The sequence below is a fragment of the Capronia epimyces genome, assembly GCF_000585565.1.
Source record: "Capronia epimyces CBS 606.96 chromosome Unknown aczIQ-supercont1.1, whole genome shotgun sequence".
Classification (NCBI taxonomy): Eukaryota; Fungi; Ascomycota; class Eurotiomycetes; order Chaetothyriales; family Herpotrichiellaceae; genus Capronia; species Capronia epimyces.
The window spans coordinates 1524298-1551519 of NW_006912904.1; the positions used below are offsets into that span (position 1 = coordinate 1524298).

A 27222-nucleotide genomic window follows, 5' to 3' on the forward strand; every position below is an offset into this window, starting at 1 on the left:
CTTACTCGGCGATGGGATCAAACCAGCCATTCTCGTTCTTCGAGGACGGGGTCTATATCCCTCCGGACTCGATCTTCGAAGTGGCTAAGAACTATTGGGCCGACGCAGATGCGCAAAAGATCAATTTGGGCCAAGGGGCATACCGCGATGAGTTTGGGCAGCCATGGGTGCTACCGTGTGTACGGATGGCCAAACAAATGCTGAAGGAGAAGGAGGAGCAAGGGCATGAATATCTCCCCATCACCGGGTTGACCGCCTTCAGAGAGAAAGCAGTCGAACTTGTATTCAGCGGCAGCAAAGCCCTGGCGGAGCAAAGGGTATGTGTGTGACGACCCCAGCGACCGGGTATAACTATCCGTACATGCAACCATCAAGGCTGATGATCCAAGATTGCGTCTTGCCAATCTCTGTCCGGAACGGGAGCTCTTCATCTGACCGGATTTGCTCTTCGACGGTCCAACCCAAGCGCCAAAACCGTCTACATCACCGACCCGACTTGGCCAAACCACAAGCTTCTGTTCACAAGCCTGGGCTATGAGGTCAAAGAGGTACCTTACTACCGAGATGGAGGATTTGATTACGCAAGTTACGTGGCGGCGCTGCGCGAAGCAGAGCCCATGTCCGTTCTCGTTCTCCATGCTTGTGCGCACAATCCAACCGGGTGCGACCCATCCAAGGAAGAATGGAAAGAGATCATGTCGGTGATTCGAGAAAAACGACTATTCCCCGTCATCGATTCAGCCTACCTTGGCTTCAACTCTGGCTCGGTGGAAGATGATGCATGGCTCATTCGATATATTGTGGACGAGCTGGACTTGGAGGCCGCAGTCTGTCTTTCCTTTGCTAAGAACATGGGCCTTTATGGTGAGCCTACATTGAGCCCTCCCCCGAATCTGACTGGGGGAGTGACAGGCTTGCTCATCATGTCCATCCTCTGCAGGTGAAAGGGTTGGCCTGGTGGCCCTGGTCACCAAGACGCCCGAACTGGCCATCACCATGAATTCAATCATTGCAAATGTCCAGCGAGCCACCATCTCCACTCCACCACTGTACGGCGCACGAATTGCCGCGACCGTGCTTCAGAGTCCTGAGCTGCAAGCTCAATGGAGGTCCGATCTGAAGTTGATGTCGGGTCGGATCCGGGCTATGAGGGAAAAGCTGTACGACGAACTGGTTCGCCTTCGCTCCCCCCGTGACTGGAGCTTCATTGTCAAGCAATCCGGCATGTTCGGCTACACCGGACTGAACGCCCGTCAGATCACCTATCTCCGAGGTAAGTGGTAACGGTACCGCCTGTTTTGGCCCTGACCTTCTAGAATCGCAATCGCAATCGCAGTGGTTGCTGACCTTTGACCAGATGAACACCACATTCACATGGCAGTCACAGGCAGAATATCTATCGCAGCATTGAACGACCGCAATGTGGCTCACGTCGCAGTGGCCCTAGATCAAGCTGTCAGAAATATACAGTAAGCCTGCATGGTGAGATCCTACAAAACATTGAGATTGAGAAATAAGAGAGCTGGAAGATGCGCCAAATGTTTAGACTCTTGTTTTGTCTTGTCGAATGTCACCTACTCTGGTCTGCATTGGTCTGGGCCAAGGTTCTCACCCTTGCGTGCACATGACCCGGGGCTTTTGCTTGCTTGAGATGGGCCTGTTCCTACAATATCCTCCATCTGTATCCGGCCAAATCGCGTCGCAAATAGGCTTCACCCTTATCACTGAGCGCCGATCTGTTGCCAGTCGTCAAAAGTGATTCCTATTCGTCCACGGCCGATGTGTGCCTGACTCCGGAGATGCTACTGGATCGTATATTGTGGGCTTTATTACCAGATTGGAGGATCTGGACGAAACTGGGTGTCGATGCGAGTTAGTTCATGTAGAGCGATGGTTGTCTGGTCTCATAGAATTCTCCGCCCTTTCAGGACTCCGTGCCATCCTGTCTGCATTTTTGGCTTCATCCCTCCCAATCGGCGTGTCGGAGTTGCCGATTATTGTGTTCGCTCGGTCGGTCACAGCATGGCCGATTTGCAAATACTCAGCCCCAGAAGCAGACCTGATCGAGAGAGTCTACTTCAAGTCCACCGGCTGGTACAACACGCCGCTGTACGATCTGAAGCTTCTCCAACCAGGGTCGAAAATTGCCAGTCTTGCATTGATCATGGACGATGACCAGATCATCCTGATCCCCCTCAATCCGGCGCCACAAATTTGTAAAATATACTGGTCATCGATGTAGGCGCCAGCTGAAAAAAATCAATCTCTATGGCCCCACGACCGTGGATCCCATCCAATTGTCCAGCTTCGGGCATCCGGTTCATGGCTGTGGCCGAGCAAATGGGCAGATCGTTGCAGGAGACCAGTGTCACCACCAACATCAAAGAGAGACGGGACTGCTAAGGCACGGTTTTCGACTTTGACGGCATAGAGCCCGAGACAAACTGGAACTGGAACGCGCCTGGCGTTACCTGTCATTCGGGAATCATCTTCGCGCTACGATGTATGGGCAACATAGACATTTCGCTGAGCCAGGGCGCAATTTGTCCCGTGGAGGGCAAGCTCCCCAAGGACTCGCTGCTGAAGTCCGGGCCCTATCGCGGCGGTGTGCACAGGCAACGTTATCACCTCGCAGCGCATTGTGGATGTCATCTTCCTTGCCTTCGACGCGGTGGCGGCCGGTTCAGGATGCATGAACAACCTGACTTTGTGTCGGACGACGTCGGGACCGAATTCAGGTACCATGAGACCATTGACGATGCGCTGACCCTGCCAAGAGCGCGCTGGCCGTGGACAGGGTGAAGAAATCCCGGTTAGCAGCAAACGGCAGCGTGGACATCATCCAGAGCATAGGATGGCCGGCTTGGTTGAGGTCGGGCACGCATGGTTCGAGACTTCGTCGAGGTTGCTAGACTGCTAGGAATGACTGCTAGGAATGACTGCTAGGAATGACTGCTAGGAATGACTAAGTACCTCTTCCTTCACTCACTGTAAGATACTAGATAGTTCTGCGCGTTGGGAAAGAGCTTGAGGACATATTTGGTGTATTCTCGGTCTCGACCTCGATCCCACTTCCACGATCTGCAGGTACATGCATCGCTAAGAAGCAGTTGCAGTTGCAGTACTAGTAACATGTGAGGAATACGAGGAATGGTAGGTACATAGGAACAGAATACGAACAATGCCAAGCCCTGCTCAATCTCACCGGTCACGTGATACTACTTTCATGGTCACGTGGGGGCGAACAGCTCGTCCTGTACTCCATAAGGTACCTTTACTGTACTGCGGGTACCCCTAATAAAAGTACCTAAGTAGCAGTAGGCACCTAATTATTAGGGGTGCCAATGGGTAGGTCTCGGGAGTCTCAGGGTCCCATGGGCCCCATGGGTGTGGCCTGACACGCCTGAGCCGACCCATTAATCCTGTCACACTGTAGCAGTCCCAGACTACCAGGTCCCTGGTACCAGTACTCCGTACTCACTCCGTATATTGATAGGCTCGAGGCTCTTCTTACACAACTGCAACAACCCTTCATCTTAAGGCCAGAGTCCACTATCTAAGCAGATATCGCTATTAGTAACTATCCAAGGCAGTAGGTGAGCGCAGCATCTTACTCGGTATGAAGTAATTACGGAGGAGGCCTGAGAAAGCCTGACGGGCATCCGCCAGCGCTGGACGAATTGGACATTACTGATCATGATCATACATTGCGTACAGTACTCCGTACACTTGCTGGCAGCATGTTACTCCGTACCTAATCAATAGTCAATTAGTCAATACTCCGTACACATACTCAAGGGGTCAATCGACGCAATCGGCCTTGTCAGCAAGGTCAGGGTCCCAAAATAAAATCAAAATCAAAATCCAAAGGCCGGCCCCAATCATGGCATCCCAAATGGCCTCAGATGAGCCGGACCAGGCAGTGGCGTTCCCGCAGGGCTGTTCTCAAGTTCCAACTTCCTATCATATCTTGGTTGCAGATGTAATAGTGCCTGGCTTGTGGCGGAACAAAGAAAAAGGGAGGCTTAGGAGGTCCGATCACCTCGCTATGGCTGTTTATGTTTAGAAGGCGTCCAAAACGAGGATAAGGTACCCTATCCGTTATCGATTACACAAGGACACCTGCAGTTGTTGCTCGTATGTGTACGGATACGGAGAACAGTACGTAGGACTATCGTCGGGTGAGGCGTCCGTGGACTCGGATTTGGGCGAGGCGATGCGATATGTGTCTTCCGTACCCATCTTGCTGCGCGTGTTTGACCCACAAGCCGTAAGGCGGATTTGGGTCGTTCTCAGTGCTGGCTCCATGAGTGCACAGTCTCTGTAACAAGCTGTACCCGTTTCTGTTATTAGAGTATCACTATCTAGGTACCTAAGTATCAGGAGGAGTAATCGCTCGCGAAGTCCAAGGAGATTTTAATTGATTAGCGCGGCCTGGCACGGCCTTGGTTCCACAAGGACGTCCTTGACACAGCCCAAGGAGCAGCTCTAGATCCTCCTGAGACCATGCCATGCGAAGCCTTATCGTCCGTGCCACGGTGCTTGTCCGGCTATAGCAAGCCGAAAGAAACGTACTACTCTGCGGTAGTACACAGTAAGCGACAAACTGCGCTCGACCATCTTCCCGGATTGGGGCGAAAGTGGCCAGGTTGCGTCTTCGCTGTCACTGCGTTGGACCTAGTACGCTCGAGTAGACACAAGGTAAATTGACCAGATTCAACTTGGCAATCCCTTATCCTGCAGGAACTTGCCTTTGCTGTGGCATTCATGTCCAGGAGAAATTATCAAGGCATTGCCAAGCTTGCTATTGTTGTCCCTAAGGTCCGTCCGGCAGTTTGCATTTTGGGATCCTGGCCGACCATTCCCGCCATCCTCCACCACTGGCACAGCGGTGGCCCAGTCTGACGGCATTGAGGCCACGGCGTCAGCCACAGCCACGGTGACGAGCGCCACTAAAAGGTCGATGAAACTCCGCAGGTGCAAGCACAGCGGCACCAGCGGAGTCGTATTCATCGACCGAGGCGTTCAGGTGCCAGTGTCGCTTGTTGTTGTGTCCTGTGCTCTCAGATGGAAGGCGGGATGGAACTCTGTGGTCGAGCAGCTGCTGTCTCTTTGGTTGCGGGTTGGTGGGGATGGAGATATTGCTGGCGGGAAGGCTTGGATCACCGCTGGGCCGGAAGCGGCATGGTTTCAGGGCCTGAGCCCAAATATAGAGTCGCCCAGCAGCCCGCCCCTGGCTGGCGATAGGAGCAGGGGGCACGCTAAACGGAGGTTTGGTGGAGGATGCCTGAAGCATGTTTTACTCAGGCCCATGGATCGTCACCCTATCGTCACGCATCATCCAGGAGACTGGCGACCGCTCATTTGTCCCAAACTCCGCCCGCAGTCCATGCTGCCGGCGAAATTGCCAGGGATCCTTGGGGATCCGCTTCGGGTTTTAAGGGAGCCAGACAAGTGATGACCAACCTCAAAGCCCCCGTTGCCACAGTGTAGGGCGCCGAACGAGGCCTGTCAGCCACCAACCTGTCCCTCTTGTGCGGGAAATGCTGGCTCCATAGCATTGTGCTCCTCGAGTCCGGATGGTATTCGGCGCGGAGATCCTGTCCTCAGCCGTGCCGCTGGCAGTCTCCGGAGCGCAGGTATGTATGTCATTGACGGAGTTCAACCCACAGCATTCACCAACAATAAACAGGATCACCTCAAAGGGATTGAAAGACAATCCAAACAAGGGTTCCGATTACTATTTGGCATTCAGTCATCACCGTGTGATGCGGATCCCAGATCTGTATGCGCACCTCTCCTCCAATCTCCTTGCCGCCACCCAAGCAACTATCTTCAGCCTCAGCCCGGGTGGACAGGGGGCTGTACCAACTGGGTCTCGATGTATTGTCACGGCTGAACCGTCTTGTCTTTACAATCCGTATTGGCCCAGGGGTCCCGTCGACAGGGATCCGGTAGGACGTCCGTATTACTGCAGATGGGGTATGGCGCGGTTTCCATCACCTGGGAGAGCCTGTGTGTGTGACTCGCGAGCCCGATGCAGTGTTCAATGCTAGACGGCCACCGCTCGCATGGAACAGCGGCATCCCGTGGATTTTGGGTCAACGCTGCCTCGGATCGCATGGCATGGCATGGAGAGGGAGGAAGGCCCGGGTCGGCAGTGCCTGCAAACTGCTCCTGGGCAGGCCTTGGTTGTAGAGGTAGCTATGCCAGTGTGGTATCCTTGTAGCAACAAAAGGCAGGCAGTACTAGTGACTTGCATATTGAGTGCAGGCCCGATGGGAGCCAATGATGCCAGAGCTCAACGAAGTCACCTTATGTGGTGTATGCACAACCAACAGGCAGTTTTGGGTAAGCACTACCCAGGGCCGGCCGCAGCCAAGAGCACCTTGGAACCTGAGCAAGCAAAACCTGATCGTAGTACCCTATCCTCTGCAAAGAGCTGTGTCCAGCCCCCAGCATTTCTAGCCAAACAACCATCATTATCCTGCCAGGCCCAGTGTGCGGCTGAGCGTCCTGTAACCTTTTAGCAAAAGCATCCTAGCTACCAGTACGAGCGGCCTTATTGCATTATTGGCGAACAACAACAAGTTGCTGGCCTGAGGGCGCAGCCGAGTCCGCTTTCTGACACAGACGGCGTACGACCGGGTAAGATTACCAGCAACCCTGCCCTTAGGCCATGTCTCATCTGGATCAGCCCCTTGGGCTACCACCATACTAGTAGCATTCGGGCCCCGAAAAAGCGCTGACCAGGGTTAGGAGACCATCGCGACGGCCGGTGGAGCCTTTACATGACCGCAACACTCGACCGAACAGCCTCTCCAGATTTGGATGCTCGCCATGCTCTCTGATTTCCAGCGCAGATCTCGTGCATGCCCTCGACCCACCAAGGGGCGCTGTCATTCACTACTGGGCCATTGAATCTATTTTCACCTGGCGTGCGTTTTGGGCCCGACTCCTATATGATAGCTGGCCACCCCGTCCACCTGCTTCCTCTCTCGTTAAGCAACCCTCGTTGAAGTCGTCGACTTGTCACCAGCAATATGGAGGAGGTCTACGTCTTCGGCGATCAAACGGCTGACTGCCGGGCGTTCTTCACCAAGGTCTTCGCCCGGAAGGACGATGTCCTGCTCCAGAGTTTCCTGGAGAGAGCTGGTGAAGCCGTCAGAGTCGAAAACACCTACAGATCCCATCCCTCCAAAGCAGTCCCTAATTTTTCAACCGTCCAAGACCTAGTCGATCGTTATTACAAAGGGGACACCAGAGACGCTGCGATTGAGAGCGCCCTCGTTTGCATTTCACAGTTCACTCATTTCATTGGGTATGCCTCTAATTACCCCTGAATTCTCCTGAACTGTGACCTGACCTCATTCACAGCGCTTTCGAAGAGCGAAGACCTTCATATATTCAGCTTAATGCAGATGCACGACTGGTCGGTCTATGCACCGGTCTAATTGCTGCGGCCGCGGTCGCTTCCTCAGATTCCCTGACGGCCCTCATTCCTTTGGCCGTCGAAGCCGTCCGGATCGCCTTCAGAGCGGGCGCCCACGTGGGAAGAGTTGCACAGCAAATCGAGTGTGATTCTCAACCACAGTCCTGGTCCACCATTGTCGCTGCGGACGAGAAATCCGCTCAGGCGGCCCTAGATACCTTCCACAAAGAGAAGGGTATAGCTCCGACAAATAGGTTGTGGATCAGCGCGTCTTCAGCAACCTCGGTCACGATCAGCGGTCCACCATCGACAAAGGCCGGCCTCTTCGAAGAGTCGGAATTCTTTCGCACGCAGAAGAACGCCCCAGTGTCCATCTTCGCTCCTTATCACGCCTCACACCTTCACTCTCTGGCAGATCTAGAAAAGATCTTGCGACCCCAAACAAAGACAATCTTTGGCTCCAGCACCGTCAGATTTCCGGTCTGCTCAAGTGTGACTGGCAAGCCGATTCCCGCCGAAAATGGCTTCGAGCTTCTTCAGGGCGCGTTGAAAGAAATCATAATTGAGCCTCTCAGATGGGACAAGGTCCTAAAATACTGTGCATCGGGCAAGGCGTCGGAGGCCAAGGTCTTCGCCGTCGGGCCAACCAACCTGGCAAGCAGCGTGGTTTCTGCCCTCAAAGCCTCTACACCGAAGGTCTCGCTCGAAGACCAATCCAGTTGGAGCAAAGTTGCCCCTGGAGGGACTCGCAACTCGAAACGAGAAGCCGACATTGCTATTGTCGGCTACGCGGGTCGCTTCCCAGATGCCGCTGACAGTGAGCTTTTTTGGCAGTTGCTGGAGAAGGGTCTCGACGTTCACCGACCGGTCCCTGCGGACCGGTTCCCCGTGGACTCTCACACCGATCCAACTTCGAAGAAGAAGAACACCTCACATACCCCATTTGGCAACTTCATTGAGAAGCCAGGTCTCTTCGACGCCAGATTCTTCAACATGTCACCCAGAGAAGCTGCTCAGACTGATCCGATGCAGCGACTTATGCTGACAACTGGGTATGAGGCCATGGAGATGGCTGGCATCGTTCCCGGCAGGACTCCCTCAACCAAGCACGACAGAATTGGTACATTCTACGGCCAGACCTCCGATGACTGGCGTGAGGTTAATGCCGCCCAAGATATTGACACATACTTCATCTCGGGTGGCGTACGCGCCTTCGGCCCCGGCCGTATCAACTACTTTTTTAAGTTCTCAGGACCAAGTTTCTCGGTTGACACGGCGTGCTCTTCCAGCTTTGCTGCCATGAACGTTGCCATCACATCCCTCAGGGCGAACGAATGTGACACCGCGTTCACTGGTGGCGCCAATGTGCTTACAAACTCCGACATTTTCTCCGGTCTTAGCAGAGGCCACTTCTTGTCCAGAACAGGTTCTTGCAAGACGTGGGACAACGACGCTGATGGCTACTGCCGCGGCGATGGTGTCTGCAGCGTCATCATGAAGCGTTTGGATGACGCGATTGCGGACCGTGACCCAATCTTGGGTGTCATCCGTGGAATTGGCACAAACCATTCCGCCGAGGCCGTCTCGATCACACATCCATGTGCAGAAAACCAAGTCTATTTGTTTGACAAGGTGCTCAGAGAATGCAATGTCCATTCCAATGATGTCAACTATGTCGAAATGCACGGGACTGGTACCCAGGCGGGTGACGGCATCGAGATGGAGTCCGTCTCTTCTGTCTTTGCACCACGACAACCGCGCAGGCGGCCTGACCAACCTCTGTATATTGGGGCAGTCAAGTCCAACATTGGTCACGGTGAAGCTGTGTCGGGTGTTTCAGCCCTGATCAAGGTTCTTCTCATGCTGCAGAAGAGCAAGATTCCGCCTCACACCGGGATCAAGAAACAGATCAACAAGACTTTCGCCCCAGACCTGAAAGAGCGTAATGTCAACATCGCCTTCCAGACAACTCCCTTCCCGCGTCCAGCTGGTGGCAAGCGAATTGTGTTTATCAACAACTTTAGTGCAGCTGGAGGTAACACAGCAATGCTTCTGGAGGACGGCCCCGAAGTGCCCAAGGAGCCTACTTCGGACGCGCGATCAACCCAAGTTGTGACAGTGTCAGCCAAATCCTTGTCCGCTTTTAAGAGGACCTTGGCCAAGTACGAGGCGTATCTGAGTGCGAACCCCAATGTTGGCCTTGCAGATCTCGCGTATACTGTGACTGCTCGCCGATCACACTACAGTTACCGAGCAGCTTTCCCGGTCCAGTCAGTCTCTCAGCTACAAGCATCATTGAAGGCGATTCAGGAGCAGACCCACAACCCTATCCCTCTGGCTGCTCCTCAAATTGCAATGGCTTTTACAGGACAAGGCTCTCAATACACTGGTATGGGCCAGAAACTATTTGAGACTTCGAAGCAGTTCCGAGGCGATATTGAACAGTTCAATGAGATTGCTCTACGTCAGGGTCTCCCGTCCATCATGCCACTTATCGACGGATCTGTTGAAGTTCAGCACCTACCGCCCACGGTCGTCCAGCTAGGAATGTGTTGCATCCAAATGGCTCTGACTCGCCTCTGGGCCACCTGGGGAATCACTCCTAGCGTCGTCATCGGCCACTCTCTGGGCGAGTACGCGGCTCTCCAAGCCGCAGGTGTTTTATCTGTTGCAGACACCATCTACTTGGTCGGCATGCGAGCTCAACTGCTGGAGCAGAAATGCACGGCTGGTACTCATGCTATGTTGGCGGTGAGATCCCCAGTCGCTGGGTTACAGGATGTTGTTGCCAACAGCCAGGGCAAGATCGAAATCGCCTGCATCAACGGCGTTTCCGACACTGTCCTTTCTGGCACCATGGGCGACATTGACACAGTGGCCCAGAAGCTGGCTGATGCCGGTCAGAAATGCACCAAGCTCAAGTTGCCATTCGCTTTCCACTCATCCCAGGTTGATCCCATTCTGGCAGACTTCGAGAAGCTGGCCTCTTCGGTCAAATACCACGCACCACGCGTTCCCGTGATCTCCCCTCTGTTGAGTGATGTTGTCAGTGTGGGCGGTGTTTTCGATGCGTTCTATCTCAGCAGGCACTGCCGAAAGACGGTTGACTTTGTCGGCGGTCTGTCTGCCGGTATGTCAACTGCCACCATCAGTGATACTTCTCTGTGGCTCGAAGTTGGCGGCCATCCTCTCTGCGCGAGCATGATCAAATCTTGCCTTTCTGCTCCAACCTTGGCAACCATGCGTCGTGACGAAGATCCATGGAAGATCATCTCCTCCTCGATGGCGGGTCTCTATACCGCTGGAAAGGCCCTCGACTGGAATGCTTTCCACAAAGAGAATGAGTCACTTCGTGTTTTGAACGACTTGCCCTGCTACGGCTTTGAGGAGAAGAACTACTGGCTTCAATATACTGGAGACTGGCTCCTGTACAAGGGTGACTACCCCAAGACAATTGCACCAGCCCCGTCCGCTACTACTCTGGCAGGACCTGCGAAGGCAAGGAAATATCTCTCCACTTCTGTGCAGGGAATCGTCTCGGAGGAGGTCAAGGGCAAGACTGTCACGATCGTGGCAGAGTCTGATTTTGCCCACCCCAAGTTGTTCCCTGTGATTGCAGGCCACCTGGTCAACGGCAGCGGTCTGTGCCCATCGACCCTGTACGCCGACATGGCTTACACTTTGATCAACTACGGCGTGGACCTGTTGCAGCCGGGTGAGAAGGTCGACATCAATATTGGCACCATGGACAACCCAGCGCCTCTCCTTCTCAAGAACATCAACGAGCCAGAGTCCCAGATCGTTAAAATGTCAACCAAAATTGATCTCGAGGCCGGAAAGGCCGATTTCACCGTGACGAGCAACAATGGAAAGAAAGATGTTGTCCATGCCAAGTGCGTCATTGTCTTTGAAAACTCGGTTGCGTGGAAGGAGGAGTGGAACAAGACTTCTTACCTCATCCAGTCGAGGATTGACCTGTTGAAGCACAAGATGGAGAATGGTGAAGCCGACAAAGTCAGCCGTGCAATGGCCTACAAGCTCTTTGGCGCGCTGGTCGATTACTCTGACATCTACCAAGGAATGCAGAGTGTTGTTTTCGACGGGCCCGAGTTTGAGGCGACAAGCAACATCAAATTGCGCGCTGGTCCTAACGATGGCGACTTTTACTTCAGCCCATACTTTATCGACAGCGCTTGCCATCTGTCTGGTTTCACCGTCAACGCCACAGTCAACCCCCAGGCTGAGTGCTACATCTCTCATGGCTGGAACAGCCTTCGATTCGTCGAGCCGCTACAGCACGACAAGCCGTACTCTGCATATGTGAAGATGCAACCTGTTGCTGGAAGCAAGATGAGATCGGGCGACGTTTATGTCTTCAACGCCAACAAAGAAGTCATTGGTGTTGCCGGCGGCGTTCGCTTCCAGTGCATCCCTCGCAAGCTGATGGATGTCATGATGCCCAAGCCCAAAGTGGCTGCGAAAGTTGCGGCTGCAGGTCCCGCTGTCACGAAGCCAGCTGCGGCGGTGAAAGCCTCAAGCCCGACATATGCTGCAGCTCCTGCTTCGGTGGAATTGCCTGCTCCCAAGACGAAGGCCAAGAAACCGGTCAAGGCTCCAAAGATCAAGGCACCCGCAGCACCCAAGCCAGCCAGTGGCAGCATTGCCAGCCGTGCATTCGACATCATCGCCCGGGAGATCGATGTCGACCAGTCGGAGCTCAATGACGATATTCAATGGGCGGACATGGGTGTCGACAGCTTGATGTCTCTGACGATCTCGGGCAAATTCCGGGAAGATCTCGACCTGGAAGTCGAAAGCACCCTGTTCACCGACTACGCCTCTGTTGGGGCCCTTCGCAAGCATCTAGGCGGCATGTCGGCCCCTGAGGCGGGTCCTGCCGGCGATGCGAGCTCGGTTGAATCCACAGACTCAGGATCGGAGAGCGACGATGACACGGTCGAGTCAGGCATCACCACCCCTGATGAGGACTTTCCCACCAAGTCTCAGGAACACGGCAAGTCGGCCGCCGTTGAAGCAGTTGCCCAACCCCCTTCTGGTCAAGGACAAGACATGATCGAGACCATTCGTGTGGTCATTGCCCAAGAAATGGAGATGGATCTGGTCGAAATCACTGACACCACTGATCTGAGCAATCTGGGCATGGACTCTCTAATGGCCCTGACCGTGCTAGGCAAACTCCGTGAGGACCATGAGATCGATCTCGACCCGACGATCCTCGCCGATAACCCGACTCTGTCACACCTTCGAAAGGCGCTGGGTCTCGAGACGGTGAAGCCAGCACCAGCGCCCGCCCAGAAGCACGAGGTGAAGGCCAACATTGTGGTTGCCCCTGCCGCGCCTCCGGTCGAGGTGGTGGTTCAAATGCCTCCAGCTACTTCTGTCTTGCTCCAGGGCAATCCCAAGACAGCCACCAAGAATCTGTTCTTGTTCCCTGACGGGTCTGGATCCGCCACCTCTTACGTGTCGATTCCCGCCATCGACAGCAAGAACTTGGCTGTCTATGGTCTCAACTGCCCGTTCATGAAGGACCCGACCAGTTACACATGCGGCATCGAAGGTGTTTCCAAGCTGTACCTGGAAGAAGTCATGCGTCGCCAGCCTAACGGCCCCTACATCCTGGGTGGTTGGTCCGCTGGTGGTGTGGTTGCCTACGAAGTCACGCGGCAACTCGCCGACCTGGCCAAACTGTATCCCGACAGGAACTACACGGTGGAGAAGTTGATTCTGATTGATTCGCCCTGCCCCATCCGACTCGAGCCTCTGCCGGCCCGTCTGCATCACTTCTTTGATGAAATCGGACTGTTGGGCACCGGCACGGGCAAGACGCCCAACTGGTTGTTGCCTCACTTCGAGTACAGCATCAAAGCATTGACTGCCTACCGTCCGGAACTGAAGTCGACGCGTGATTTCAAGGCACCTGAAACCCTGCTCATCTGGGCGACCGAGGGTGTCTGTGGCAAGCCTGGTGATCCAAGACCGCCGCCACAGGCGGATGATCCCAAGAGCATGAAGTGGCTCCTGGAAAACCGGACGGACTTTGGACCCAACGGCTGGGACAAGCTGTTGGGTGCCGATGTTTGCAAGATGGTTACGGTTGTCGGTAACCACTTCACCATGATGAAGCCACCTGTGGTAAGTTGACATTCTTGACAAGATTGAACCTTTCAGAAGCTAACGGATCTACTAGGCCAAGGGTGTCGGTCAATTCATTCGCGAGTCTCTTTCGATTTAGGAAGACTCGGACGACGATGACTCTGAGCCGATATAAGTGGGATAAATGAATCCCGTCGATGGACATAGAAATTCTTCCTTGACGAATTGTTCTCTTGGTTGCCTGTTTGAAAAATCATACCTGTTGGGTCATGGGAGCGTTGCCGGCACAGTTCTTTGTTGTTTGTGGGCATTTCTAGAGCGTCGGGGATGACTGGGGTTCACATGTTGTCTCGAGAGGCAAGCGGGTGGATTGGAGTTTGCTCCTTGTTTCCTTTTTTCCCTAGAGGTTATCATTACACCTCAGACCAAATGTCATCCATAGCTCCAGTCTTGCGGTCGATCAGATTTTCGACATATAATGCTACCATTTTCCTCAATGTGGTCAGTCATTACGAGTGCCAGCAAGTATAGGTGCCACTGTACTACTGTAAACTCAGAACTGGGTGTGTTTGATCGACGTCAAGCTCGTATAGATGCGGGCAGTGACCACGAGCTGACCTGACACTGAACCGAATGCACCGGCTGCACTGACACACTCTGACACCTGCACACTGCACAGTCCGTTTCCATTATGATCACCGATCACCATCAACGGAGTATCGTGACGATGATTATTGAAATGCTCTGTCTACACTAGTGGGGGGATCGACTTCCTTCCAAGCATTCAGCCCGCGTTTTCAGCCAGCCTCGAACACGATTGTCACCAAGACTAGACTTACTACTTGATGGTGGTGGTGGTGATGTTGGTGGCTGGCTGAGGTGGATGAGGTGGGTGTTTAGTGGTTGTCTGGTTCTACCGTCTCTCGACCATCATGATCATGATCGCCTTTCCTACAGTAACCCTACCCCGCGCGCTCTCTTCGTTCTCTCTCGACCCCAGCCACCCTCCCCATCAAATATTACTTCCAAGCAGTAAGGTGTTTTTTTTAGGTAGGTATGTAACCTCTGTGTACGGTACGGAGGACTCGCATGCATGCGTTTTGTTCCACATGTCAGAGTCAGAGTCAGAATCTCACGTACTCGTACCAACCTTGGCCTCGGTCAATGACGTATCGAATCAAGAACAAGAACAAGCACAAGCATGAAACAAGCATGAGACCAAGAAGAGACCAAGGACGGAGACCAAGACTGAGACCAAGACCAAGACTGAGACCGAGAACCAAGAACAAGGTTTGTTGTCGAGGTGTTGATGTTGGTGTTTGGTGGGGAAGTAAAAATAGCTAGATACTGTAGCTAAATCTAGCTACCTAGCTATACTGTACGGTACATAGATACCTTATGTACAGTACCTACTCGTAGATGCAGTACATGGTACATAGCTACCCAGGGACGTTGCCTACCTACCTACCTACCTACGAGTAGTCTAGTTAGTTACCCTGGTCCCTTACTAAGGTTGCTTACTGCGGATTGTGCTAACTAGCCTACTGCAGAACAGCTTGCGTAAGTGGTGTTGGTGGGTGTTGGTGTCAGTGTCGGTGTGCGTCTAACGTGTCCTTGCGGGATGTATGTCCAGATAGAGAAAGTGTGTGTGCGTGTGCGTGTGGTGTGCGTGTGTGTCTACGTGTATGACTACGTGTGTGTGCGTGTACTGTATGGCGTGGTGTGTAAGGTACCTAGTAAGTAGTAAGTAGTTGGTGAGTACGGATAGTGATGGCTAGGTAGGTAGGTAGTACTATTCAGTAGTGTGCGTCGACACTAGATGCCAGATGGTGTATACATACATATGCATGTCTCAGTTCGAGTCCTGTTCTGCCCGGTGGGTGGCCGGATGGGATGGAGATGGAGATGGAGGTGCAGTGCAGTGCAGTCCAGTGTAGTGCCAGTGCAGTGCAGCTCGCGAGGCCTTGATCTCTGATCTTTGACCTTGGTCTTGCTTGACCTTGACCTTGTTCGACCTTGTTCGACCTTTTGACAAACCTAATGCGCCTTGACTTACTACTGCTCAGCCTATCTAGTATCCGTAGACTTGAACGCCTCATCATCATCACCGTCCCGTCACCGAGCCGTAGCCTAGCCATAGCGCCATTTTGGCTTTTTGTCCTTTCTGCAGCTGCAGCAACAGCAACAGCACGATGATGTATCCGTTGGATAGATGGTGGATGGTGGATGGTGGATGGGAGCACTCCGATCCTTGTCTTGTCTTGTCTTGTCTTGTCTTGTCTTGTCTTGTCCTGTCCTGTCCTGCTTGTCCTTGCTCTTGGGCTATCTCAAGGTCCTTATTGCAGACCCTACCTTACCTTAGCTGAGGTACCTGGAGGATTATACCGTTACCATTACCTACCTACCTCCCTCCTGAAGCAACGGCAACCATACCGGCAACGGTAACGGCATCATCGCCCGTATGGTATGGGGTGCTGTATCTATACTGTACCTCAGTGACTACAGTACCTCTACCTAGGTAAGGTAGATAACTACTAGGTACTACTCGTACTCGTACTACTACCAGAAGACGCGGTATCAAGCTAACTGTCTAGGTAGATACCTAGTAGGTAGTGGTAGATACTAGGTAGTTACCTAGGGGTATTTGTCACCTGTCATCTGTCATCGATCCAGCCATCGATCCAGCCAGCCAGCCAATTATAACTCCATTTCAGTCTGTAATCTACTAGTATGCATCAACACCAGTCTGGAGTACGAGTATGGAGCACTTGGTACCTAGGTACTGTAATCTTAAAGTGACATGCCATGCCGTGCCGTGCCATGCCGTGCGTCCTCCATGTCTGGAAGTGAGAGATATTACAATACAATACGTACGGATACATTGTATATACTCTGTACTTTGTCGGTCCTTTGTCGGTCCTCTACATAGGTACCTACCTAGGTAAGGTAAGGTGAGGTACCCAGGAATCGTGACTAGGTACCTACTAACCTAGCTACCTTAGTAGTGAGTAGTAAGGTAGTCTGACCGACTACTAGTACTTTACCTGGTAGGACCTTAGTGATCGGGCATGTGGTCGCATGTCCATTGCTTTACGGAGTACATTGCATCGCATTGCATTGCATTATGTTGCATTCGTTATATTGCATTCGTCTCATCCGAATAGAAACCCGTACTCCACACCCGACGGAAAGATCTCGGTCCAAGGCACAGCTATACACTCATCTGTGCCACCGGTAGTATCAACATCGACATCAACATCGACACTAACATCACCCTCACCATCAACATCAGTATCAACATCAACATCAACATCAACATCAACATCAACATCAACATCAACATCAACATCAACATCAACATCACCCTCACCATCAATATCAACGTCACCGTTAACATCATCCTTCTCCTGTCTGACACTAACCCTCCCCCTGCTAGCTCTGTCACCATCATCCCTCGCCCATACTCCTCTCATGAATTTCAGACCAGAGTCAAAGACCCAGATGCCCGTCTTCCGTTTCCAGCGCTCGGCATAGTCAACCACAAATTCCCTATACCAGTCATCCGCGGCGGTGAGCTCGCAGCCCGCCAGGATGACCGGCATCAGGCACTGTTTCTGGAAGTTGCTGTGTGGTGGAATCTCTCCCGCTATCCCAAGGATCTCCAGCGCCAGACTGTGTGGATTCAACCTCGACGCCGTAGCCGTAGCCGTACCCGTCATGCCATCCTCGGGTGTCGAGACTAGAGGAAGATGAGGGCGCGGGCGAGGGCAACCAAAGACACGCGACACATAAAGCAATAGGCCGGCCTTCCAAGCCCTAGACATCAGAGCAAGCTGTCTGTGGCCCCGCTCATTGATCGGGGCATTGGAGATCCTGGTCACAATCTCCGAAATCTCTTCCGGTTCCGTATACAGCGTTTCGGGCCGTGCAGCCATGGCCGCGAGGTCATGCATGTCAAGGAACATGCCATCGGGCAGGCCGTTGAGGGCCAGAATACTCCATTCAGACTCGGATTGCCACATCATCAATGCCTCCAGGTATTGTCGTGGGAAGATGGGTCCGCAACGCGAGATCAGCGCCGCTGTCACGTCGTACCAGACGAGCATGGCGATCTGGCTTCTCAAATGCGGCCGAGACTCAGCAATGCCGATGCCGCCGTTGTGTTCTAGAATGCGGAACGCCCCTCGCAGATGGATGGTCCAGTTGGAAAACCCGGACTCGGCGTAATCGAGTGCGATCAGGAGGAGCGAGGTGCTAATCCCGGACTCTAGTGAGAGATCGGTCAGGTGGGTTGCGAACATTGAAAGGGCCCGGGCCTTGAGGCGTAGGATCGACAGTCCTTCTGGTTTGCTGTATAGATGGGCTTGTTGGCGTTGCGATATGGCCACTGCCGCGTAGCGCACACACGGGATGTCGTCCTGGACCTGCGGAAGAACCGCCTGCCATGGATTCACCTGTACCGCGTACGTAAGTGTGATGTAGGAGAAGTGGGAGTGGTAGAAGGATAAGGCATATTCGAAGTCGCCGGGATGCCGTCCGATTTGGGGGGAAATGGAGAGGGAGAGAGAAAGAGAAAGGCCAAAGTTCGGCGCATCGTATTCGGATGGCGGCGTGCTATTGTCGGCGGCAGTGTTGGTGATCAGGGAGAGTGTCGATGGGTGCGGTGACGTGGGTGAGTTGGCATCCCAAGACCAAGAAGGACTTGGGTTGGTTGCAACGCCGCTGCTGCTGACCGAACCGCGTTTCTTTTGGGATGCCGTCGTCGACTCGCTCGATTTGGAACTCTGTCTCGGCCTCCGCCTCGAGGTCCGGTTCTGCGACTCGTGCTGGTTCACGAACACGAATGTGGATGGTTGAGGTAGTTGGACACTGGCGACTTGGACAGCCTCGGCCGTGGCTGTGGCTGTGACTGTGGCCGATTGTTCTTGTTCCGATCTTGCAAACAACGTTCGAGACCTCGATTTCTTCATGCGCAGCGTCCCACGCTCCCAGTTCAACTGTTGCACGTAGCCTGCACATACCACTCCATCCGTCAGACAGGCACTACACCGGGGTCTCCGCCTATCGCAGTGCCGGTGGAGGCTAGAGCATGTGTGGCAGTCTGACTTGGCCCAACCCAATGAGTTGGTTCGTTTGCCGGATATGTGTCTCTTTCGTGCCGGGGACGTCGGCAGCGGCGGAGATGTACATGTACCTGTAGATACGGACATGGTTAACTAGTGGCGTCCCAGAATCGAGGAGGAGGGAGTGACTTGAGTAGGAGGCTGACGCTGGAAATCTCACTGATCATTTGCAATGTCGAGGTCGTCAAATCTCCCCCCCCCCCGCGCCTTATCTGACTGCCATGCGACTTGTCTATCACCCTTATCTCGTTTCACGTGACCGTCTGCTTCGGGCCGATTGCCGTTTGGTGGTGCGCTGATTGGCTGCATATCAACCGTCGACTTATACGGAGACTTGGACAAGAGAGGAATCAACATTGTTGTAATCAAGCATAGTAAGATAAGTAGTCGTGGGCGCGTCTGACCGTCCCAGCGGCAAGGTTTGGAGACACTAGCTCGGTGTAAGCACCAAAAGCTCGAGTATGATAAGTGGTGAGCAGCTCTACTCCCACGCCTGATCGCATTAGATGACATTAATGCCGATGGACTGCCTAGGGCTTTTCTTCACTATTGGCGGGGATCTGACATCTATGATTTGGGAAGCGCCCTTGGCCGTACTGGTCTCGTCTTTCTGCCTCACCCACCACAAGCCTACGAACACTGGTCAAAACAGAAAAGGAGCAAAAACTTTTTCCACAAACCCCTTTGATATGGGGGTTGTGGGAAGTTTAACCCGGGTTCGCAGGGTTTTTCCGTTTCGGAGGGAAGGTTTGTTGTTAGCCCGGGTTCGCAGGGTTTTCGGTTCGACTCGAAGTTGTAGTTGTTAGACCGGGTTCGCAGGTCTCGCTCGTTTGGCTTGAAAAGTCGTCGGAATGAGAGTGATTTGAACTCGGGTCTTTGCGATATTGTGAGAGAAATTCGTGAATGTAATTAATATACCCTGCAATTTTCGGAGAGCGTGGTGAATTGAATTCTGCCGGTACCTTGGAGCATGCGGAGGACGCCATAGACCATCGCAGTAAAGCAGTCACATTTGATGCGGCGGGACCCCGAGACGACGAAATGAGCAACACCTGTGGTAAGATGCGGAAACAACATACTAGAGCACGTCCGCAAGGCTGATAGGTACTGCGGACAGTGCCCGCTGCTTCCGAAACCACCATTACGCGCCTAGATCCGATACTTTGCCCGCCAGACACGAACCTCGGAGTAGAGGGATATCAAATGGATAGAGGCTCAATCAACCTAGTCCAGGCAGCCTTCTGCGCGTGAGCCAACCATGGCGTTTGTCAATATTTCCGAGTTTGGTCGCATCCTTGGCCGAGATGACATGACGGAAAATGACGACTGAGAAGCAAAGCACTACGGGGTACACAGAGACACTTCTCTAGCATGGCCGAAGGGGGAAGGGAGAAGGGAGAAGGTAGCATGTCATATCGAGAATGCATGACTTCAGCCTCAAGGATCGGGCAAGGTATCAATGTCAAAGCATTCAGCAGAGCAATAGAGTGCATCAAGGAAGAGACCGCACATACTCTACGGCGTACGGAGTACACACTGGCAGACACATATAGAGTACTCCGTAGAGTATAGAGTAGTTTCCTCGTGCCCGTGTGCGGTGTGTGTGAGCAGTCAGGAGGTGGCTGATGTGGGTGATGTGGCTGTCGCAAGTGAATTAGAGTGGACCGTGCTCAAGTATACGCGGACTCACGTGCTTTTTCGGCGGACTTTCCATTCTCACTCGGTTTTGTCTTGGCGGTTTTGGGGTCTTCTCAGGGTATATATATCTGCTCTTCTTCGCCTGATCTTCTTCTTTTTCTTTTCTTCATACTTACCTTGTGGGAGCGGCTCAGCTCAAGAAGTGAGTCCGCTATGGCGGTGTCCCTGCATTGCACAGCGCGGTGGACATCGCCATTAAGTGTCCTTCGGGGCTCTTATCCGCGTATTTTTTGGCTCTCATCTTTTCATCATCGGGTTTGCCTTGAGCAAAGCTGTGGAGAAGAGACTTTTAGGTTCGAAGAGTAATAGGACTGAGGGCTGATCGTGTAATGAATGAGTTGATGGATTGGATTCAAGACGGACAGGTTATGTTAGTGGTTATGTGTTATCTGGAGAGCGCAGGCACCCAGTTCGAGATTTTGCTGGCCTGTCACCTTGTCAAGGTGTGATGATCGAGTTGATGATCGAGCAAGTACGGATACTGCGTGCTTGTTACAGCATCTTGACTGTCGAAATTCCATCTCTGCCTCCTCTCAGCTTTACAATTCCACGAGAGAAGAGCAACATGAGTGTGAGTTCATTTGGCGGTCAAGACAGCTATTCGCTTCGGCCACGTCCACCCAACTGATTTTTGCCAAAGCAAAAGCCAGACCTGAGCATCGTACTCCGTACAGTAGCTAGCTAACACTCCCAGCAGAATTTACAGAATTGTCCTACCCACTAGATCTCGTCCGTCCGTCTTCTCTTCAACATTTAAACATTACCTTCAACTACGCCATGGAATGGGCACCGTTTAGCATAGTGATGGCAAGAGAAGCAACGCCTGGGACACATATTTACCCATCTGAAGGCATTCCTGTTACAGAATTTGTCCGAATAGCTCTCATAAGGTCGAAAGAGGATCGCTACATCTCTGCATACCCAATGTGTGAAAGCATGCTACATGATTCAAATTTTGACTCGCCTCACCGCACGAATATGGATGAATGCCACATTCATCCTCGCTCCGTTGTTTGCCATTCAATATTAGCATGCCAGACGCGTCGCACATCGTTCACCGTGCTGGCCCCACAGCAGCATCGCAGGTCCTCCTTTACCCCGACTCACAGACCGCGGGCTCAGCTTAAGCCGAGGGTGAACTCTCTAAACTCGGCTTGTCGCCATGAACTTGTCTGAAGGACTAGATGATACTAATATTCAATAACGTGCTAACCGGTCTGTACAGTCTCCTCCGTTCTCTTCTTCTCACGTCTCGCAAAGGCCGATGCTCGATCGTTCTCTATCAGGATGCCTCGTGAACCCCGACCACCCTTGAAAGTGCCCGAGTCCTATTCCTCGCTTCCACTTGAACATGTCAAAGTTTCGAATGTGCCTGCTTCATCTCCGACTGTGACACCTGTGATTTTGGTTACCTTGAATAGACCACAAAAACACAATGCTTTCACAGATCTTATGCGAGAGAATCTCGAACGAGTGTACGAGCTCGTGGACATTGATCCCCGGGTCAAAGTGGTCGTCTTGACCGGCGCAGGGAGAAGCTTCTGTGCAGGAGCCGATCTGGAGATCGGCTTTTTGGGAGCAAAAGATGAAAATGGACATATCAGGAGGCCCAAGACGGAACGCGATGTTGATCATAGAGATGGGTAAGAGAAAATGCAACGGAGACGCGCACACAGACTGACTATCATAGCGGCGGGAGAGTGTCTCTAGCAATACATCACTGTTCCAAACCAACCATTGCTGCAATTCAAGGGGCAGCCGTGGGGGTGGGCATTACCATGAGCTTGCCGGCTTGTATACGGGTTGCATACGCAAAGGCAAAAGTCGGCTTCGTGTTCAGCAGACGAGGAATCATCATGGAAGCCTGCTCTTCCTACTTCCTCCCCCGGTTAATCGGGCACTCACGAGCATTACACTTGACCACTACGGGTTCGGTGTACCCGGCAGACCATCCACTGTTTGGTTCTCTGTTCTCCGAGACGTGTTCAAGTCCAGAAGCTACATTGACTCGAGCGCTCGAACTGGCCGATGAGATTGCAAAAAATACCTCTACAGTCTCAACAAAGCTGATGCGGGAGCTGATGTACAGGGGCCCCGATAGTGCCGAGGGAACACATCTTCTCGACTCAAGAATCCTCCATGGTTTGTTTGGCAGCAAGGACAATTTGGAAGGGGTGGAGAGTTTCCTCCAAAAAAGACCGGTCAACTTTACGGGTCAAGTACCGCAGGACACGCCAGACTGGTATCCTTGGTGGCAGCAGGTCGATATTGGCGAGAAAGAAGGAGACATCAGAGAAAGGGAGTCTAAACTGTGATTATGGTTCCATCGGCCTTGCAAATGCATAAAACATGCCATTTCCTTCGATCCTCCGGGCTGTCTGGATATTCACTGTACCTACCGTATGTAGCACCCGCGGGCGTGCCTGCTTTGGGCCGGATACCCTGCTAGGGCTCCGGGCTCCGGGCTACTTTTAGGCCTTAGGGCCCTAGGTTCTGGGATAGTGGGTGATGTATAAGCAGCGATGGTCCAAGCCCCGGCGACCCCTGCAGGCATGATATCATTGGCGCATTGGGATTCTGGACCTCGAAAAGATCACATCATCAAGCCTGAGAATCACTGTTGCTGTACAAATCATCTATGGTGTTCTGGCTGGCCTCGACGTTCTTTAATAAGCCCGCTGCACCCTGCCACCTTTCCTCCTCCGTGACATGTCCTTTTGTTCCCGCCGTTTTCTGAGGCAGTCTGCGAGCACCCGTCGCTCCAGCAATTTTACCCTGGTTTCGAACCTATCTTTCACCATTGAACCTTTGCGCCTCGTCCCCTCCACCCCTCCCTCCTCCGTGTCCAGACTCGCTGGTCTGTCCAGACAGTTTTCCTCTGCGTCCTCGAGAATGGCTCCCATCACAAAGCAGTATGACTACATAGTCATTGGGGGAGGGTCGGGCGGAAGTGGTACTGCCAGAAGAGCCAGTGGATGGTATGGGGCGAAGACTTGCATTATTGATGCCGGAGTGTCAGGCGGCACCTGCGTGAATGTTGGGTAAAGATCTCTAGCCGGCACAGTCCAGTTCCAAGCTAACCCGGGTCAGATGCGTGCCGAAGAAGATGACATGGAACTTTGCCTCCATCAACGAGACTATCAAGGCAGGAAAACACTACGGTTACAATTTTGACAATGGGTATTCGTTCGACTTTAAGAGCTTTGTCGAGAAGAGGGATGCCAGGATCAAAGTGCTGAACGGCGCGTACGAAAACAACTGGGCCAAAGAGGGAATCGAGTTGATCCACGGTACAGCCACGTTCGTCAACGAACATGAGCTGGAAGTCACGCCTAAGCACGGAGGCGACCCATTCCGGGTCACTGCGCCACATATCACTATCGCGACCGGCTCATTTCCTACAAAGCCGGAGAATATTCCAGGCTCAGAGTATGGCATTACCTCGGACGAGTTTTTCCTCATCAAGCACTTGCCGAAGACGATGGTGTTTGTAGGGGCAGGGTACATCGCTGTGGAACTCGCCGGGGTCATGAATGCCCTTGGAGTGGAGACACATCTTTTCATCCGACACAACACATTCCTTCGAAAATTCGACCCCATGATCCAGGAGACCATGACCCAGCATTACGAGGATTTGGGAGTTCATGTCCACCGTAATCATCCAGGCATTAAAGAGGTGGTACCAGTGCAAGCCGCTGCGGATGCATCCGATCCCAGAGAGAAACAATTGAAGATCATATCGAATGACGGGACGGAGTTGATCACCAACGAGCTCTTATGGGCCATCGGACGAGGTCCCGAGATTCGGGGTCTTGGGGTGGACAAGATACCTGTCAAGCGCACTAAATCCGGCCACATTGCGGTTGACAAATACCAGAACACCTCTGTCGAAGGCGTTTACGCGCTCGGAGATGTAACAGGCCAAGTAAGTGCTTCCGTGCTGGTGGTGCGATCTCGATCTGACACTTAGCTAGGCTGAGCTCACCCCTGTAGCCATAGCAGCTGGACGGCAGCTGGGCAATCGCCTTTTTGGACCTCCCGAACTCAAGGACTCTCATCTGGAATATGACAAGATTCCATCCGTGGTGTTTTCACATCCCGAGGTGGGCTCCACCGGGTTGACAGAACCCGAAGCCATTGAGAAATATGGCAAGGACAAGGTGAAGGTCTACCGCACCAGATTTTCCGCCATGTATTATGATGTGTATGTTTGCCCTTTGGTCCGGGTGGCCGGCAATGGTAGGAACTGACAGCTCAACTAGATTCCCGCCCGAGGAGAAAAAGAAAGAACCTACCGAATTTAAGCTCGTCACCATCCTTCCAGATGAGAAGATTGTTGGATTACATATTTTGGGCAAGGGATGTGATGAAATGCTGCAGGGTTTCGGGTAAGTCAACTCAAGCCATCGATGAAACTGTAGCAACAACTTGCTGATCCGTACAGCGTTGCCGTCAAAATGGGCGCGACAAAGAAAGATTTCGATTCATGTGTCGCCATCCACCCGGTGAGTATTCATGGCCATCCCGGCATAAGTACTCAGTGCAAGCTAACCATCAATAGACGAGTGCGGAAGAGCTGGTGACACTGAGATAGACGGGAGAGAGCGATGGGTATGTGGTAGGTTAGGTATCCATGCTAGATGCTAAATGCCTGTATTGGACGGCAGTGATATACTAGTAAAATACTAGTAGGGCGTCGACTACCTCATAGAGACTGGTCCGAGATAGATCTGCACTAAAACATGAATGACGTCGGATGGTGCATGCCCAACTGGTTGCAAGTCGCGTCTGCTACCAACTCGAACCTGCCACTTTAGAGTCGTGATGAATCCCAACCCTCGACGCGACCTGTTGACATTGCCTCTTGTTGCACCTGCAATGAGGACGATGCCGTTCATTCACGAGTCGCCTCATCTAGTGTATCAAGATTCATCTTGAAGAAACCCCTCCATTAACCGGTAACAGGATGACATTTTGTCTTTTGCCACACACATCCCCCATGACACAAGGCTGAATCCATTGCTGTCAACGCAACCTTCTAAGCCGCGTCATCTCATCACTGCCGTCACCGTCACTGTCAGATCTTGCATAGTCCTCTCCTGCAATGGCTACTGGTTCAAAGGCCGACCTGGATGGTTCTTGGGTGGTCCATGACCAGGGTGAGGATACCCTCAGTAGGCACGACGATTCTGCCGCTTCGGACTCTTCCGCCGAGGACCCGAGAAGAACCAAGCCGAAGAAGCCAAATCCGTCTGGACGAACGCCTGCTGCTGGCCGCTCCAAGCCCTCGAGAAAGAGGGCAGCTGCGCCCCCCGAACCGGAGTTCATCATGCCATCACCCTTCACCACGACCAGCGTGCCTGTGATTGACCGGTTGGTCAACAAGCACAAAGGCCATACGGATACCCCTTCCAGAGTCACTTCGCCAAAGCAGCAGCACTATGACCGAGTAGCGACGGTGTCAGCCACGGCCTCGGTGCAAGAAGCTTCACAAGACACAGTCGCATCCAAAGCAGCCCATCAGCTGGTCCTATTTTTGGGCCATACTGCCGAGTGGACTCTGGACATTGTCGGTCAGACTCTGAAGGCGTTGAAGAGGCCTATCTCATGGTTACTAGCGGCGTATCTATTCGCCGGCATATTAATGCTGGTGCAAAATCTCCTCACGGCTTCCATCTACACCGCGTTATCGCCTATTTGTCGAATCCCAGGCATATCTTTTCTCCACCTGCCCATCTGCCAGTACGGTGTGTCTAATCCCGACACTCCCTCTCTAGGGGCGGGGATGTCTGCGCCTGTCGAATTCGACGCGTTGATGAAGACGCAATCCCACTTTGAAGAGATCCTCTCTGAATCCGCCACCGGCGTCACTCTGCCTCTCGACATGAAACGGTCCGAGACCTCGATCCGCGACCTCAGGCAGATCGTACGGTACTCGCAACTGTCCTCACGCAATGAACTAGTGCTTGAATTTGACGGGTTTATTGAAACAGCGCGTATCGCCAGTTACGACCTCCAGAAGTTCAACTCGCACGTCGGACGCGGCGTGGACATCGTGCTTAGCACAGCACGCTGGACACAGCGTGTGCTGGACGACATGGCGACCAAGCAGTCGACGCGTGGGCTGGTCCCGGCGTTCATCCAAGACCGACTGCTTGCCCCGTTCAAGCCTATCCCGTTCACCGAATCGCGGTTGCTGGAGCAATACATAGCGCACACGAGGGTGGTAGGCGAGGAGATTGAACGGCTGATCGAGGAAGCACAGGCGCTGCTTCTTGTGTTGCAGAACCTTGAGGACCGGCTGGAGGTGATCCATTCGGTAGCCCTGCATGACAATGTCGCCGCGCAGGCTGGCAAGGACGAGATACTCGGACACCTGTGGACATTGCTGGGCGGGAACCGGGCGCAGCTGGGCAAGTACAACAAGCAGCTGACGCTGCTACGACAGGTTGGACAGTATCGCAAGATCGCATGGGCACATGTGTCGGCTACAATCCTCAAGTTGCAAGCTATGGGAGCGGAGCTGGAAGAGTTGCGGACGCGCGTGGCCAGCGCCGAGGTTCTCCAGCACCATCGAGAGATCCCACTCAGCGTGCATGTCGAGAGCATCCGGTTAGGCGTGGAGAGGCTGGAGCAGGGCCGAGACCGGGCCAGACAGTTGGAGCAAGCTCATGTCCGCCGGGTCATTGATGGGGCAGAAATTGAGCAGGTGTTGCCTAGGTTGGGTCATACATGAATGATATTGATAGTTTGTTTAACGCTTGTTCTTGTTCTTGTTCTTGTTCTTGTTCTTGTTCTTGTTCTTGTTCTTGTTCTTGTTCTTGTTCTTGTTCTTGTTCTTGTTCTTGTTCTTGT

The 27222-nt window shown here is 53.0% G+C and overlaps 7 protein-coding genes across 7 annotated transcripts; 6 read left to right on the forward strand and 1 right to left on the reverse strand.

The window, feature by feature from the left end:
- Positions 1 to 11: 11 nt before the first annotated feature.
- A1O3_00576 (uncharacterized protein) lies at positions 12 to 1473 on the forward strand (the record flags this gene model as incomplete). The annotated part of the gene is made up of 4 exons (XM_007730726.1): positions 12 to 317; positions 390 to 864; positions 941 to 1273; positions 1358 to 1473. 4 exons carry the CDS (start codon positions 12 to 14, stop codon positions 1471 to 1473), a joined length of 1230 nt encoding a protein of 409 aa, XP_007728916.1.
- A 930-nt stretch (positions 1474 to 2403) lies between these two features.
- Positions 2404 to 2754, forward strand: A1O3_00577 (uncharacterized protein). The gene has a single exon (XM_007730727.1). It carries the CDS (start codon positions 2502 to 2504, stop codon positions 2694 to 2696), a length of 195 nt encoding a protein of 64 aa, XP_007728917.1. The 5' UTR covers positions 2404 to 2501; the 3' UTR covers positions 2697 to 2754.
- A 4289-nt stretch (positions 2755 to 7043) lies between these two features.
- A1O3_00578 (uncharacterized protein) lies at positions 7044 to 13594 on the forward strand (the record flags this gene model as incomplete). Its single annotated transcript, XM_007730728.1, has 2 exons — positions 7044 to 7321; positions 7378 to 13594. 2 exons carry the CDS (start codon positions 7044 to 7046, stop codon positions 13592 to 13594), a joined length of 6495 nt encoding a protein of 2164 aa, XP_007728918.1.
- A 3104-nt stretch (positions 13595 to 16698) lies between these two features.
- A1O3_00579 (uncharacterized protein) lies at positions 16699 to 18516 on the reverse strand (the record flags this gene model as incomplete). Its single annotated transcript, XM_007730729.1, has 1 exon — positions 16699 to 18516. The coding sequence occupies one exon, from the start codon at positions 18514 to 18516 to the stop codon at positions 16699 to 16701; it is 1818 nt and encodes a 605-aa protein (XP_007728919.1).
- A 3138-nt stretch (positions 18517 to 21654) lies between these two features.
- On the forward strand, positions 21655 to 22682 carry A1O3_00580 (enoyl-CoA hydratase; the record flags this gene model as incomplete). Its single annotated transcript, XM_007730730.1, has 2 exons — positions 21655 to 22010; positions 22058 to 22682. The coding sequence occupies 2 exons, from the start codon at positions 21655 to 21657 to the stop codon at positions 22680 to 22682; spliced, it is 981 nt and encodes a 326-aa protein (XP_007728920.1).
- Positions 22683 to 23259: 577 nt separating this feature from the next.
- A1O3_00581 (glutathione reductase (NADPH)) lies at positions 23260 to 24961 on the forward strand (the record flags this gene model as incomplete). The annotated part of the gene is made up of 6 exons (XM_007730731.1): positions 23260 to 23408; positions 23458 to 24292; positions 24342 to 24571; positions 24630 to 24755; positions 24812 to 24872; positions 24929 to 24961. 6 exons carry the CDS (start codon positions 23260 to 23262, stop codon positions 24959 to 24961), a joined length of 1434 nt encoding a protein of 477 aa, XP_007728921.1.
- Positions 24962 to 25471: 510 nt separating this feature from the next.
- Positions 25472 to 27103, forward strand: A1O3_00582 (uncharacterized protein; the record flags this gene model as incomplete). Its single annotated transcript, XM_007730732.1, has 1 exon — positions 25472 to 27103. The coding sequence occupies one exon, from the start codon at positions 25472 to 25474 to the stop codon at positions 27101 to 27103; it is 1632 nt and encodes a 543-aa protein (XP_007728922.1).
- Positions 27104 to 27222: the final 119 nt, after the last annotated feature.